The sequence below is a fragment of the Hypanus sabinus genome, chromosome 11 (genome assembly GCF_030144855.1).
Source record: "Hypanus sabinus isolate sHypSab1 chromosome 11, sHypSab1.hap1, whole genome shotgun sequence".
Taxonomy (NCBI): Eukaryota; Metazoa; Chordata; class Chondrichthyes; order Myliobatiformes; family Dasyatidae; genus Hypanus; species Hypanus sabinus.
This window is the reverse complement of record NC_082716.1, coordinates 64,870,896-64,887,544: the sequence shown is the minus strand read 5'-3', so window position 1 is coordinate 64,887,544 and position 16,649 is coordinate 64,870,896. Positions and strand designations below refer to the sequence as shown.

Here is a 16,649-nt window from a genome sequence, read left to right as displayed (position 1 = left end):
ACATTTCAAAATAACTGTTGTGGAAGCCTGTAACAGCACAAAGTTGTCCGACCAGAAAGATTTCAAGGGTTCTACCACTCACTCATTCATCAATCCTTATCCATCCCAATAAACATCCCACTCAATTTCCCTATCTGCCTGTTTTGTCCCATTGGCAAATGTGGAACAATATTGTTATATTTCAGTTGAGATCAGTCACCTCTTAATCACAAATCCAACTGAAACTTATATTGCAGATGTACTTATTACTTCTTTACTGGTTTATATTATTTAATAAATACACCAAGTCTCAGGGATTTTCTTCCCAGTTAGAACAATACTTTATTCTAGATATAATAATGGTAATACTTATTTTTCACTGCACTGTTCTGATTGTTAGAACATATCTGAATCTCAGTGGTCTGGAGCTGGACTCATCATAAAAATGAAGCCTGAGCAGATTATGATGTGTTGGTCAGCATCATGTTGAAAAAACACTGTCAAAAAAAAAACCCAGAAGGAAAGCATTTAATACATCATATCTATGATGATTCTTGGAGATAATTAACCAATTATTGCCAATTCCCTGCTGTTTCCTCAACAGTTCTTTCATCATAAATATCTGAGCAATGTTTTGAATGTTTTCAATGAATTGTTTCCACCATTCTTTCAGGCTTCACTTCAGATTACTTCCAACATTTAAAAAACAGCAAATATACCCCTTTAAGTTTTCTCCTCCTTCCCTAAAACATGTTTCAATCTCTTGCATTGACCTGAAACCTTCCAATACCAAGTAAAATACGAAATAGCTTGATTTTGAGCCGTTCAAGTTCCATGTCAATAGAAATGTCTCAAGAAGCTGCTGATAAATTATTATAAGGCTTTCCATATTGCCTCCTGTTTGTCCAAGAGATTGTTGAAATCTACATTATTACATCTACACTACCCAAATACCAGACCAACAAAGGAGTCTAACCACATCTCCTTAAACTCAGTGGTTTTACTGTTTCCAAATCCCCTACATTCAAACATCCAGGAAGGGCCATTGATCAAACATCTGCAAGGAACAAAACAGAAAATGCTGAAACCTATCGGCATCCATGGAAAGAAAATCAGTTAACGTTTTGGACATTTCAGATCAAAGGCTCTTCATCAGAAGGTGGTCACCATGTTTTGTACTTCCAAAACAATTGTGGGCACAACTCTTCTAAATATTTACTAGAGATGATAACGTATTATTAATTTATGTTTTAAATTAACACGCATTAAATTGTTACTTTGGTAACATATAATTTTAGGTGCACGTTTGTTTTGCAAAATATTGTGATTGAAATATTGTATGGAAATGAGAACAGAAATAGCTGAGCAGAGGTGACATTTTTTTGGGGAGACTAAATCCCTCCGGGTATTTAAATTAAAAAGTGCAAAATAAACCAGGTCACAGATTCTGGACATGGCAGCATAATCTCTGAAATGTATTCTGTACTTTCAAAGTCAGAACTATAATTATGTTGTTAGGTTAAATGATAAAGATCCTTGAAATAAAGAAAAAATGCTGGAAATAGTATATCAGTTAGCATATGTGGAATAAATAAAAACATTTAAGTATCAGTTCCAATAAAGTTCCGTTTAAATCAGCTTTTTCTTCACAGACGCTGCCTGGTCCTGCGAGTATTATCTGCATCTGCAATATCTTGCTTTCGATTTCGACTCCTGCGCAAGTCCCTGTCCCCGGGAGATGGGTTGGAACTACCAGCTGCTGAATCTCGGACGACGTGCGGCTTGGAGGACCAGCTCGGAGGACCGTGAGGAGAGCGCCTCGTTGTGGCTCAGGGCAAGGCGGTTGCAGTGGGACTGCAGGACGGGGGCGGATGCGGAGTTGGAGCCGGCTGTTGTGTGGAAGCTCGTACGGTGGGTGACTGGGCTCCCTCCGGAGCTCCTCCCGCGACCTGTCGGCGCTGAGGGGACAACAAGCCGCTACCGTCCCCCCCGTCCGCCGAGGGTAGGGGTCCGGCACCCGGTCGCCACGCTACCTGTAAAGCCCCTTGGGGAGAGGGGGCCGGGCCGGGCCGGCAGCGACACAATAACCCGGCCGAGAAGCAAAAGAATACACCGAGGGAGGATGTAAAGGGAACGGTTCTGAAAGAGGAGGATTCGGGGCAAACGCTCTTGGAGAGGCCGGGGATGGGGCAGCAGCAGGGCCGCGTCGGCGGCACTGCTCTCGCTGGTGCTAGTGGAGAGACAGCCCAGCCAGGCAGGGGTAGGGTTGGCACGGCGAGGCCCGGACATGGGGGTAGGAGAAGAGAAGCAATAGCCAGGGGCAGTGAGGCCGCCTGCAACATCTTCACTCACCATGGTAAGCGTGCAGTTGTTCATATCCTGGGAAACGTGTCTCTGAGACAGAAAGCTATCCAACTGTCTTTAATTATTGTACTTACACAGACCAATGCATCCCCCTTTGTTGCTATTTCCTCCTTCAGTTGTCTGTTATGTGTTAAACGATAATATCCCATATGAATATTCTCCTTAGTAAGTCAGTGTAGTAAAATATATGAAATTCAATTCAAATGCAAGGAGTTATTTTAATACATTTCATGGCCTTTGTACTCCACCTTTGGGCAACCACTGTTTTCACTCGGGTTTGTTGTAGATATTTGTGGGTTGCTGATCGCAGTTGTCATGTGTATTAATGAATATTTAAAGACAGGGAGTGTTGTCAAATTGTGGTGCTGATTGTCATCTTTTTAAAGATTATCATCTTTTTAAATTGCTTGAGCTAATGGGAAAACATTCTAGATATTATTGATTTACATGACATTGCTTATATGGAGTAAAGCTTGTGAATTTCGTTTTGTAGAGTAACTTTTGTGGGTTCATTTGGTCATCTGAAGTTTGGCAAGAGAAATAAAGCTAGAGTGTGCCAATTGTCGCAGTCTTCAGTGTCTTTGGTAACCTGAATAAAGTTTGGGTGCAGTGACAAAAGCAAAGCAGATGTTCTTATAAGTTGCATGATGGTTGTTTTGTTCCGTCAATGCAGTGGCCTTTGGTGATTTGCAGAAACATTTCCCTCAAGTTCCAATATTTTTCACAAAGTTTCCAAGATATCCGTTGTTTCTCAAAGTTGTAATTAACTCCCATGAACTATGGTGATCCAGAAATTTATTTTCTTCAGTGTGGTATCCTGCGTGTCTTTCAATTCAATGATTTTCTTATTTATTCAGGAAATGACTCTGAAACAGTTTCTGTCTCTGTGCCAGTCTCCCAACCTTGCACTTAGTGAGATTCATGCAATCTTTTTTTCAAATTTTGTATTGTCATAAAATTGGATGTGAGCAAATGTCACTGATTATAAACAATTAACAATTTCTGATACAACTGGTGATATTTAACAGTGGAAGGCGCAAGACTTTTTAAAATTATTTAGCCATTTTTCACTGCACTGCATCTGTAGGGCTTAGTGATGGTAGGGCACTGGCAAATTGTTCATGCAGGGCTCCTGTTTAATCACATTGGGAAAACAGTGTTAATTAGTTTTAAGCTTCCATGGGAGAGAGAATAGTAGATAGTTGAGATAATTGTTAGGGTAGTGGATTAACTGAATATTGCAAAATGCATTCTGATGAGGATCTACTGCTGTCATTTTGTGGTCTAGAAGAATGAAAGGAAAAAGACAGGTTTGCAAGCATAGATTCAAAATTAATATCTAAGAGAAAGAAGAGAGGATGATTGGGTTCACTAGGGAACATTGAAACAGTTTCAGACTGCAAATGGCAACCTTGGTGGCAGATTAGCAGCTTCAACCTGATTCTTTTTATTGCGGCACAGATGGATGAGGTAAGAGTTGATGAGACAAGTCAATAATGAACAAAGCCATTCCAGTTTTATTTGGAATAATACCACTGAGAGTTTGTATTAACTGTGTTTAATCCTTGTATTATGACTTAGGAAGGTTGGTCGGTGATTAATATGCCTTACTGATATTAATCTGATTCAATGACATAAGCTTCAGGTAACTTCGGCAGTCCTGATTTGAGAAGAAAGGAATAATTTGGGGTATCAATGCCAAGTAAAGTTAATATTGTAATTATTTTTGAGACAATTACTCCCCAGAGGTATGATTTGCCCATAGTTGTAAGGGGAGGATGACAAAAATTTTAAGAACCATGAAATAAGATTTTTGGGGGACTCTTGAACACTCTACACAGTGCAAGACAAATATTAACTGGACCCATTTTCATTTACAAGTTTGAAGAAAAGTCAGATAAAGATCAGATTAGAGGGTGGTAGGAATGGGTATTATATAATACATGACTTTATGTAATTGGAGGATGAAGCCAAGTTTCCTCAGAAGAATTGACTTTTGCTTTTACATGGTGTGCATCATACAAGTTGACGGGAAGGACATTGGTTGGCCTGACAAGTTTAAACTGTCATTAGATTAGATTTTCCCTTGTTTGGCTGATGGAATTGAGTTAGTTTGTTGTGGCAAGCATGGACCTGATTTTTGATCAATGCGATTCAAAGGTGATTTTTTTTTGTTCTTTGCAGAAACTATTAAATATTTTTCTTTTTAACACTCTGTACTGAAACTTGTAGATAGATATATGGAACACCTCTACAAAAATGTAACCAGCTGGATAAGTTACTAAAACAGATTGGAGCTTCATTGCTGCTTTGGGCTAAGCTTTGCTCAGTTTTGTTAATGAGGATTAAACAATTCGTGTCTGTTACAAATGTAGATTTACATACGCATGTTTTGTTACATCTCATAATCTGCATCTGCCCATTGATTTCACAGTACAGTAATTTAGAGCTGCAATACCATAAAAGATGTGAGAGAATGAACCAGTCTTTATACACTTGTAAATATTACGCATTTATTTTGTATGACAGTTTTCTTTCTTTAGCTTTTACCAAGGGGATTGCCTAAGATCAGAAAGTTGTCCCACAGGTGCTGACTTGTTAATACACAAAGCAGAACAGAGCCGGGCCATTCTGATTTTCGAAGGAGAAAATTATTTGAGGTTCCTACATTAGGTGAGGATAGGAGTGATTATGGGTGGGAAATTGAAAATTGATGGCTGGGAGTCAAGCAACAAGTGTTGCGACAATATTGTAATTACCCAGATCTACATTTTGAAAGTTGGTAGCACTTTGAAAATTACAATTTGTTATCAATATTTGCACAGTTTTTCCAATTATGGAGTTTGACCATGGCTGCATTTGCTTATGTTGAACCTTGTAAGAAAAGCTAAATCCACATTGAATTGTATGAGAACTGAGTTGACAGAATGGGTCTGCTATTTTATTATGCATCCTCTCAAATTGGTCTGTTCTCTGCTTCTTAGTCCTCCTTGGTGAAAGGTGTGTTACTGAATCTTTGTTGTGTTACCTCATGGTGAGCAAAATCAGTCTAATGGCTTCTTCAGCTGTAGCTGAAGAAGATTAAATTGTGAACTGTTTATAATATGTCAGTTTTGAAGCAGACCACTTCTGTTGCTAAGTTTAGACTATTGAATGTAAAACAGTACAGGACTGTAACAGGCCTATCAGCCCATAATGTTATGCCACACTAATTATATTGATTTAGTTGGGCATTTGATTACTAATCCTTTCTGCCCACACAATGTCCATATCCTTCCATCTTCTGCACAGTTATCTACATATTTAAAACCCTCTTGAACACATCTATTTTATTTGCTTACACCATCAACCATGCAGTGCATTCAGTGCACATTTCCTGTGAACTTACACCGTCACCTTAAATGCATACCCTCTTGTATTAGACACTTCAACTCTGGGGGGAAAAGATACTGGCTATCTATCTATAGTTCTCATAATCTTATAAACCTCTAGGAGATCTCCAGAGAAGACAAACTAAGTTTGTTCAGTCTTTCCTTATAGCACTTGCCCTCTAATCCAGACCGCACATGGTAAGCCTCTTCTGCACCCTCTCCAAGTCTCCATATCCTTATAATGGTGTAACCAAAACTGAATGAAGTATTCCAGATGTGGCCTAACTGTAATGGACATATTTAACTCTACAATGGGTAATTAAAACTGCCCAACACATTACTAGCACCAGTCTACCCATCATCAAGGACATGTATACAGAAAGCTGCTGGAAAAAGGCCAACAATATCCCACTCACTGTTTATGGACTGTTTGTCCCATTACCATCAAGGAAGAGGCTACGCAGCATCAACACCAGCACCATTAGACTCAGAAACAGTTACTTTCCCCAATCCATCAGGCTGATCAACACCTCCAAACACGAATCCACCCCATCACCACTCCAGACATATCATCTAGTGTCACTATATACATTGTATATGAATTACTTAAGCTTATCATGCTTTTTAATGCTGCATCAGATCTGGATCTTAACATTGTTTCCCTTTACACTCTTGCACTAAAGAATGATAACAAGCAATCTTGAACTGGAGTTTTTATAAAGCTGCAACATAACTTCCTGACTTTTGAATTCAATTACTTAACCAATAAAGGCAAAGTATGTCACATGCCACTTATGCTACCCGGTCAACCTCCAAGATCATTCTGCACATCAACACTGTTCAGAGTGTTGTCATTAACAGTGTACTGTGTCTTTATATTTGATCTCTCAAAGGGCAACGGTCAGCATTTGGTTGGATTAACATTCCCCTGCTATTCCTCTGCCCACATCTGCAACTGATTTATATCCTCCTGTATCCTTTGCTAGTCTTCTAAGCTATCCACAGCACCAAGAATTTTCATATAGTCTGCAGAACATTATTGATGACAAATCTCCAGCTAGAGTAAGTTGACCACGACCCTCTGTTGTCTATAGGCAAGCTAATTTTGAATCTAAACAGTCAATTCGCCATGGAACCTGTGTATCTTTGTCTTCTGGATGAGTTTCCCATGATGGACTTTGTAAAAAGCCATACTAAAATCCATTTAGACAACATCCACAGCTCTATCTTCATTAACTGTCTTCATTACCTCCTTGTAAAACTCTGTCAAGTTAATAAGACACAATTTGCCCTACCCAAAGCCGTACTGGCTGTCCCTAACTAGCCTGTGTTATTCTAAATGTTAATAAATTCTATCTCTAAGAATCCTCTCTAGTAATGTTCGTATCACCAGCATGAGACTCACTAGATAGTAGTTTCCAAGATTATTCCTGTTTCCCTTCTTGAAAGATTCTGGCCATGGATTGGGAAAGTTTTATTGCTTGCTTGTTTGTTTTGAGAGTTGTCTCAGTTTCTTACCAAGGAGAAGTATAATATTGAGACACTTGAGAGGAATTGAAGAGAACTCAAAACATCAACTGGCTTTTATATTGAGCCTTTCATAATTTAGACACCAGCTAAAGCTTTACCTCAATGGTGCTCTTGCTTTATGTACTTCTATCGTGCACTCTGACATTTATTTATTTTCCGATACAGCGCAGAGTAGGCCCTTCTTTCTTGTCCTTCGTGCCACACCACCCCAGCTACCCCACAGCCCCAATAAGCCCCAACTAATCGTGGGACAATTTACAATGATCAGTTAACACACATGCAACATTTTTGGACAGTGGGAGGAAACTGCAGCACCTGGGGGAAACCCATGCATTCCACGGGGTGGACATGTATAGACTTCTTATAGAATGGTGCTGGAATTGAACTTTGAATTTCGGAATGCCCCGAGGTGTAATAGTGTTGCACTAACTGCTCCACTACTGTGGCATCCAATATTTGTGTAGAAACTAAGGGAAGCAAGTTAGGAAGATGAGTGACTGAATTATGAACTAAAATGTCATGTTTCTTTTTATAATTATAGAACAATTATGTACTTGCACTCTGGCCATTTTATTAGGTACAGGAATGGAACTTGGTGTGGTTTTCTGCAGTAGTCTATCCACTTGAAGTTTTGATGTGTTGTGTATTCAGTGATGCTCCTCTACGCACCACTGTTGTAAAGTGTGGCTATTTGATTTACTGATGCTGCCTTGTCAGCTTGGACCTGTCTGGCCATCCTCTGACCTTACTTATTAATGAGGCATTCCCCCCCCCCCCCCATAGAATTGCCGCTCACTGGATTTTTGTTTTGTTTATTACACCTTTCTCTGTAAACTAGAGACTGTTGTGCATGAAAATCCCAGGAGATGAGCAGTTCTGAGATACTCAAACCATCCCGTCAGGCACCAACAGTCATTCCACGGTCAAGTCACTTGGATCATATTTCTTCCCCATTCAGATGTTTGGGCTGAACAACAACTGAACCTCTTCTTCAAGTTCTTGTAAAGTTTAACGGCGGTTGGCAGGTCAACATAAGGTGCATTTCTGCCAACTACTGAGTTGGAGTTTGGAGCAAAGATGGGAAATTATATCCACTAAATTCCCCCCCCCCCCAAAAAAAAACACTCAAATGTAAATTTAATGCTTTTAAAAAAAGTTAAAATATGTAATTATATACATTATGATGGCAGTGATATCCTAACAAACTTCCTATGTTAAACAGTATCTATTCCTAAAGATCTCAATTTAGCAATTAGGTGTTACACCTCATAGGAACTGCATTCAAACAATATATGCTGCAGCACTTCTTGCTAAGTGCACTTCCTACAAATGCCTGTATCATGCATGTTCATTCTGAACAAGGAATTATTCAACCTAGCATAAACAAGTAAGTATAACTTCTTCCCTCCTTTTATACCTTACCACCATCCTCTGAATTTTGTATAAATACTGTCCTTTCATTTCCTTATCTTAACTTTGTTGAGTGATTGAATAGATTTTTTTAATTATCCCCTCTCTGCAAAAACACCACTACATTTACTGTATATCCTTAATTTTAAGTGATTGCTTGGCAAGATGTTCTACCCCAACGTGAGCAGGGACCCATAAGAAATGTTTTCACAAAGATAGACCCTACAAACCTCAATGGTTGTTGTCCAATCTCAAGAAGAATATCTAGACTACGATTTGAATTGCCTATTTTAATAGATGTTGAGACCAAGAACGAATCAGAGCACAGAAGTACATAATCAGCATGTACTTCTTCGATCTATTCCAAGGCTAAAATGATAGTAGCTATCTCAGATGTGAATATTGATACTTGGATAACCTCCTCGTAGTAGACATCCGAAAATATGGAACATAAACAGAAACACCTGAACAACTTTCAGTAGATATTTTGAACCATCTGTGTAGATAATATAAGTTGGAACAACTGAACCTATTGACCATGTCTGCATGCTTTTATATATAGAGTTGCTGACACATGATTGATTAGATATTTAGATTAACAAGCAGATGTACCTAATAAAGTGGCCATTGAGTGTATCATATAAAAAAATCCCTGTGTCACTTAATGATTTGTTTCTTGATCATTTTTTCCTCTATGCATTATCATCCTGTTTTAATTTTTTGTTATACTGAACTTTGTGGTTATTTTAAAGTGTTTATTTCTATGCTTAGTAAAGATTTAACAAAAAAGCAAGAAGAATTTGGTCCATTTCAACCAGTGAAGTAGTTTGGAAGTATGATCCGTATTGTGTGTTAAACTTAAACTCTTCGCATCTCCACCTTGATTTTTCTTTTAACTGCATTTGAGTGAAGATTTGTTCGCTGTTCTTTTTTTCCCTCAAGCTGTGTGTGCTTGTACTTTGGTTGAATGTTTTGTCATGATTTTATTTTTCTTTGCACTGTTTTCTCCATATTCCCACAGCACTCACTTTACTCTGGGTCAACTTTATTCCTGGAACTGCAGCTATACTGACCCTTCTGAGTTAAAAAATAATAAAATAAAAAGTTGTATAAACATGGCTTGAATATACATGTATCTTAAAGTAATTAAATTCATTATTGTAGTCCTATTGTTCTACAATTTTCTCTTCAATCTGTCTCATATCTGCAAATCATCTCCTCCTTGAAATTTGCTGGGCAATTACTCCCAAAAGAGTAATTATGTTATGTTAATTTTTTCTTAATTCTAATCAATTTTCCTGTTGGTAAGTATGTTGTTTTATATTTATTTTGTTTCTGTTGTTGGTGTTATGCACTGAAGCACAACAGTCTTGTAAATTAATCTTCCATTTAGTTGCTCTATCATCATTCATTAAATTGTGGAAGAGTACACTATTCCCATTCCCACACTTTTCAACCTGTGGGAGAGAAACAGAGTTTTGTATTAGCTTTGAATAAATTAGAAGCAATTTTGTTTTGCTAGCTCCCAAATTCATTTGAAATATGGCTCTTCAAAACATTAAAACCAAGTAAAAATAATTTAATCTCATTAAGGATTTTAAAATGAATTTGTGTGGTCAAAAATGGAAGGCTGACTGTGCAACACTCAGACATGGTTTGTCTAACTTGAATGGTTCACTGGAATTCAAATTGAGATTAAATAGTGGCTTGAAGGTTTACAGATTTAAGTTTGGCTTTTGAACTGAGTTTTGCTGCATTTCCTTGCAATCCAAGCCTTCCTCTCATGGGATGTTCTGTGACTGTTTTCTTCACATTGCTTATCATTTTTCCTGTCATGTGATGTTAAAACTACAATTTGAAGACGTACTCAAGCAAATAGGGCAGGGATGTTTCTGAATTAAAGTTAAATTGCCCATTTAAAAAATATTGATAAATTCCAAAGTTCAGAATAAATCCAATGATTATCTGAATTTGGATCTAATGCTTTGGAGCCCTCCTATTATCCAACTTAAGTGTTAAGTTTTTAACTTGTACCTTGTGTAAAATTGATCTTACAATTTTTGTGAGAGTGTGGTAAGGAGGAGGATTGTTCGATGCAGCAAATTTTAGTGGTATTTACAAATGTCACTTCACTGGAAAGCATTGTAGAGTCAGAGAACGCTATAGAGTATCATCTGTTACATTCTAATTTCCTTTCAAGTTCTAAAGACATGAGTTCCTGATTGATTGCACACAATATCCACAAGTTGGAGGACTGAATGAGTCAGTAAGGACAGTATGAGGTGGGTTATCTCTGTGATGTTTCCGTAGTTAGCTTGTTATAGTGCATTCTACATTTACGGTACTGTGCAAAAGTCTACATAGTGTCCAAAATATTAGCGCAGTGAGATATGTGTCATTGTCGAGTGGAGAGAGTTTGTAAATCTGGTGGGATCGAAAGATGTTGGGAATGGCGAGGGTGGAGGGGGAATGGAGGGGTGTGGGACAGGTGGCAGAGAAGGAATGCCCGGGGTGGGTGGTTGGTGCAGGCGCAGGCATACCCAGCCCTGAGACACTAGGCAAGGTCATTTGATTCCAGACAATTGGTTTGTTGATCATTACAGAATGTCTCTCCTGTGCTTCTGATTCCCTACCCTCTTCCTTCCCCTTTTCTCAGACATGATTCCCCCTCTTTGTCCCCCTTCATTGCAGCAGTATAGGATATGCTTATGTTGAAAATGGCTCAAACCCACAAACTAGATTTGGACAAGCGTTCTGTGATACAATTAATTTAAATGCTTGTTGTTGCGTTGTACCTTTCTGACTTTTTAGAATTTACTTTTGTAACTCATCATCATTAGCCATAGTTCCATTATGGATAGCAAGGGTAAACCCTCATTCTCCAGATGATATGTTTATTATTTATGTGAGCATTGACTGTGTCGATACCATTTATTAGTCATTACTAATCAATCCATGACTTGTTGTACAGTAATGCAGTAGAGTGCAAGGGTAGGAATTAGACAAGTAGTTATGGGTGACCTTGATTGTTACAGTATTGATTTGAATTAAGATTGAAAAACTGAACAAAGTTCCATTTGTAGACTATTTCCTCAGTGTTTCTGGTGGGGGGGGGGGGGGGTATGAAGGAATCCTAGGATGTTCTCAGTGTGCGAACTGGCCAGCTTGGAGTTTACTGGCGAATAATACCATAAACACAACAAGGAGCAGGAGTAAGCCATTTGGTCCCTCGAGCCTGCTCTGCCATTCCACAAGATAATGGCTTCCATTTTCCTTCAACGTTGTTTCCTGTCTATATCAATTAATTACTCAAATATCTAAAAATATTTTGATCTCGGCTTTGAATTAAATTAATGACTGATCCTCCTTTGCCTCTGGGCTCTAGAATTCAACAAGTTCACTGAGCTCTAAAGAAGTTCCTGTTCATTTCAATCTTAAATGGCAGTCCCATGTGTGCCATGTGGAACCAAAGAATTGTTTTTGTGTTAGTGAGGTCACCCCTCTTCAAAACTGGAAAGAATGAAGGTCCACTTTAGCTAATATCTCCTATGCTAAGCTGAACATTACAGGAACTTGTGTGTTGAATCAGCACTCCCACTATAGAAAGTGGATCGTTTAAGATGAGACTAACATTGTACATAGTGCTCCCATTGCTGTTCAGAAAGACTACATGTAATTGTGATACGACATGCTTATTCTTGTTCTTGGATCCTCTCGTGATAAAGGCCAACACATGTTGTGCTTTCTTTACTGCATTATAATGCACATGTTCCTTTGAACATCAACAATTCCCAATCTCTCATGTTTTAAAAAAAACTCCCAACATTTCTGTTTTTGTTAACCAAAATAGATAACTTCGCATTTTTCCACAATATGCTCCATCTGCCATGTTGTTGCCCTCTCAGATTTAAACTGCTTTACATCTCAGCTTTAAACTTCTTTACATCCTCATCAGCGCTCACATTCACATTTAATGTGTTTTATATTTGAATTGTTGGGGTCTGATCTTGATACCTCCCTATTCTCTGTCTACCTATCTATTACTGTTTATTCCTGCTGTTTTCCATTTGTTAAGCAATGCTCAATCTGCAGCAGTATTGTCCCCAATTCTATGAGCTCTAACTTTGATCTGTAATTTCCTGTGTGAAACATTATGCCCTACAGCGTAATTCATACATGGATAAATTGATTACTTTATCCTAAATGTTGTCATGGCAATTATAATCACTGAAGAATTTAAATGATGTAAGTTACTGGAATAGGGAATGAACATTTTTTAATTATTATGTGCATCCTGCAGCTGGTTTCACCTTATAATGAGTTCTCAATTTTGAGCTTCATGATTTGGAATGGTGAAGTGGGGTTACATTATTCTGGATTATTTTTTTAGGTTGCTTCTGGAAGTATTGATCACTGATCTGATCACTATAAACTAAATAGTCTTTCATTTTATTACCAGGAACTTTACAAAGCTAACTGTCTTAACCTCAATATTTTGTTCAATATTTTGTTCAATATTTCTGGCACAGAAGTTAACATGGTAAATATTTACATGTTAAAAACATTTTTGCTGTGTCACACAATGTTAAGAGCATGTAATAGCAAGTGTTTATGGAAAAATGCACATTTGTCTTTATTAGCTCTGCAAAATTCTCCTTGCAAGTGAAGAGACATGCCTAAATTGAAGTTTCACTCAAGGGATGTGAAGCAATATAGTGAATGGTCAAATTCCCAGAACTGTAATTTAGTTTATGTATCTGAGTCTCTCCCAACACAGTTGCTGTGTCTCATCAGTAGACCAAACCCACCATAAATGGTGATGCAAAGATGTAGTCTGGAGGGAAGCTCCCTTCAAAGATTTAGGGCAACAGGTCAAACATGGCAAGAACTGCTCTTGTTGATTACCATTCTCCTTAGACTGATGAAATGGTATTCCCATGTTAAGCATCCTTTGGTTGAAAATAAACTGGAAGCAATGAGTATTTTAATTTTTAATGTAGTGATACAGCTCAGTACCAGACCATTCTGGCCCAATGAGCTTGTGATGCTTATTTATTCCCATGTGACGAATTAACCTATCAACCTGGATATCTTTGGAGTGTGGGTGGTAACTGGAGTGCCTGAAGGAAACTTGTACAAACTTCTAACAGACAGCAGCAAGAATTGAACCCTGGTTGCTTGTGCTAGCCTCTACACTACCATGCCTTCCTAGAACAGAATCAAAACTAGAACTTGCATTGATGAGCAGTTATCACATTAGTACAACTGATGAAGCTGGCTAAGACTGAGACATGGGTGTTGGCCAAGATAGTCAGTACTGAGGAAGCCAGTAATAGGGAAATTATGTTGTTGACCTCATTGCCATTTGTAAGTACCTTTACCTGTCACACATGCATCTCTCCATGACTAATCCCTGTCAAAACAATCTCACCTTCCTGCTGAGAACCTATCCTTTGCAAAATAGTAGTTTTAGAGCTGATTTAGCAGCTTGCATTTGAGCATTTATTAGATGGCATGGGTCTTCACCAGCAAGAAATCAGATTTGACCATAATCTGTAATCTCATGTCTGTGCCTTTCCTTGTCTATCATCATTGTAAAACTGGGAGACCAACCTTGGCTTATAGAGATATGTTGGAGCATTACAGCAGCACCTTTAGATGTGCCTAAAATTGAGCTTCCATGTTCTAATCAGGAAATCCAGGTACAATCTTTATAAAGCTGTTAAGCATGCCCAGAGGAAAGACCAAAACAAAGGAGAGTCCCACATGAGACTTGCATGCTATAAAGTCTCCAAACTCAAATAATATCGCTGGCACAATATATCGCTTATTAGGCTGAAGTAGAAAATGTGTGCTGTACTCAGGACTGTTCCTGTCCCAGGATTACAAGGCTGTAGAACAGATCACTTTACAATGAAGATGAATTTTACTTTTTCATGGCCTTTGCAGTTGTCTAGCTGCACTGCACTTCCTGTCTGTAATTCCGTATTCCGTTCTTTTTTTTCTTTTGTATTACCTGAATGTCTGAAAAAACTTTTGTTTGTATATGTGATAATGGCAAGCCATTTACCTCCCTGGTGAACAACAGTGCAAGGTTGAAATAGCACAGGGGCTTTAAGCAGTAGAAGTGAGTGTGTTGTAGATAGCCAAGCAAATTCATGACCAGTGGAGTAGATTACAGTCTTTCTGCTCCACACAAATTCATGGCTAATCAAATAATTACAAGAGAAGGTGGTTCAGTGAGCTCCTTTTGTTTTCAAATAAAGACAAAGCCTTGATGGTGAGTGAAAACATTTTTATAGCCAGAAGTACTGAGTGACTGATTCATTTCTGCAACACCAGTCCATCCCTAAGTATCCTAGGAACTCAGGTGATGGATTTCAAATATTATTTCACTGGATATCAAGTGATGGTTGAGCACATTGTGTAGAACAAAATTAATGCAATTCTCCAGTATCCCAGTTGCTGTGCTGAAAACCAGTGCTATTTTGGCTGTGTTACTAGCCAAGATAGTCCCATGCATCTGCATCCTGATAAATAACTAAAACAGCAGGAAGTCAACTAACTATATTCTGCTCATTAAAGCAGGACAAATCAGGTCTCATAAATTGATGCCAATCTCTAAAGCTTTGTCTGGCATTGTGGTTGACATTGATATAACATTTCACAAAAGCTTGACTGACTGGCTGGCTATTATAACAAGCAAGAAGGGAAGTAGTTTATGGTTGGATTCCAATAGTGTCAAAGTTCCTTGGACATCTATCTGTTCACAGCTGTTCCTGATTTTCATCACCCTTCCTGATGAAGGGTTTCGGCCTGAAAGGCTGACTGTTTACTCTTTCTCATAGATGCTGCCTGGCTCGCTGAGTTCCTCCAGCATTTTGTGTGTGTTGCTTAGATTTCCAGCATCTGCAGATTTTCCTATGTTTGTGTTCACAGCTGTATCTTTATTCGTTCAGTGTCAGGTCATCAACAAGGCCCCCAATGATTGCTCATCCCTATTTTCTTCAGAAGATAGTGAGGAGTTACCACTTTGAACAACTGTAATCTCTCTGAAGGTACTCTGACAATTCTGTTGGGTAGGAAATTCTGACTTAGATACGAAGAAGAATTAATGATGTGTTTCCAGCTGAAGGTAGTGTGAGGCGTGTGACCACCAGGTAGTGGTATTCCTGTTGCCTTTCTTGATGTTCAAGACCATAGGTTTCCAATATTAGTCAGTGATCTTCCCTCAATCGCAATGTGAGACATGGGGCTGTTTGTTTCTGAGTGTGATGCAGTTTCTGCTTCCATTTTGCAATGTTAAAAGAGATTAGCTGTATTTGTCATGTGCGTTAAAATCAAAACACACAGTGAAATGCATTATTTGCATCAATGATGAGTCTGGTCTGTGCTGGGGGCAACCTGCAAGTGTCTCCATGCTTCTGGCACCAACTTAGCATGCCCACAACTCACTAACCCTATCCTCAATTGTATGCCTTTGGAATGTATGAGGAACACAGTCGCAGGGAGAATGTCCAAACTCCTTACAGACAGAATTGAACCTCAATTGGTGATCACTGGTGCTGTAAAGCATTGTACTAACTGCTATGCTACCACACCAAGTACTGATTTGTGATATCAAAACTTAGACTTTTTTCTAAAAGCCACGTGCCAGGTATAAGATAGAATGGATGTATTTTGCTCCAACACTTCTCTGGTTTTCTATCCAAAGTTTGTTGAATCACACCCCGCTCATCATTATCTACACACATTCCTACTGACACCAGTGCATCATAACATAAGCACCAGGTTGCTTTTTAAATCTGTTAACAAAGTATAACCTCTATCATTTAGAAGATCAAGAGCAGATATTTTATGGCTGTGGACCATTGGTAAGTTTTCATGTTACATCCTGTTCTGAATTGAAAAATATATTGCTGGGTCAGAATCTTAGAAACAATTTGGTGGAACTACCTTGAATAAATGCATGACTGTCAGTAATTTAAATAAATA

General features: G+C 38.5%; 1 protein-coding gene across 10 annotated transcripts in view; it reads left to right on the top strand.

The window, feature by feature from the left end:
* Nucleotides 1-16,649, top strand: part of abl2 (c-abl oncogene 2, non-receptor tyrosine kinase) — a 153,873-nt gene that overhangs the window by 19,814 nt on the left and 117,410 nt on the right. For 9 of the 10 annotated variants that reach the window (XM_059984532.1, XM_059984529.1, XM_059984531.1 and 6 more), the window contains exon 3: nucleotides 1,632-2,335. In XM_059984532.1, the coding sequence (XP_059840515.1) occupies nucleotides 2,164-2,335 (172 nt within the window). In that variant the 5' untranslated portion in view covers nucleotides 1,632-2,163. The remainder of the gene's footprint in view (nucleotides 1-1,631; nucleotides 2,336-16,649) is intronic. The other variant, XM_059984534.1, reaches the window with a different exon arrangement.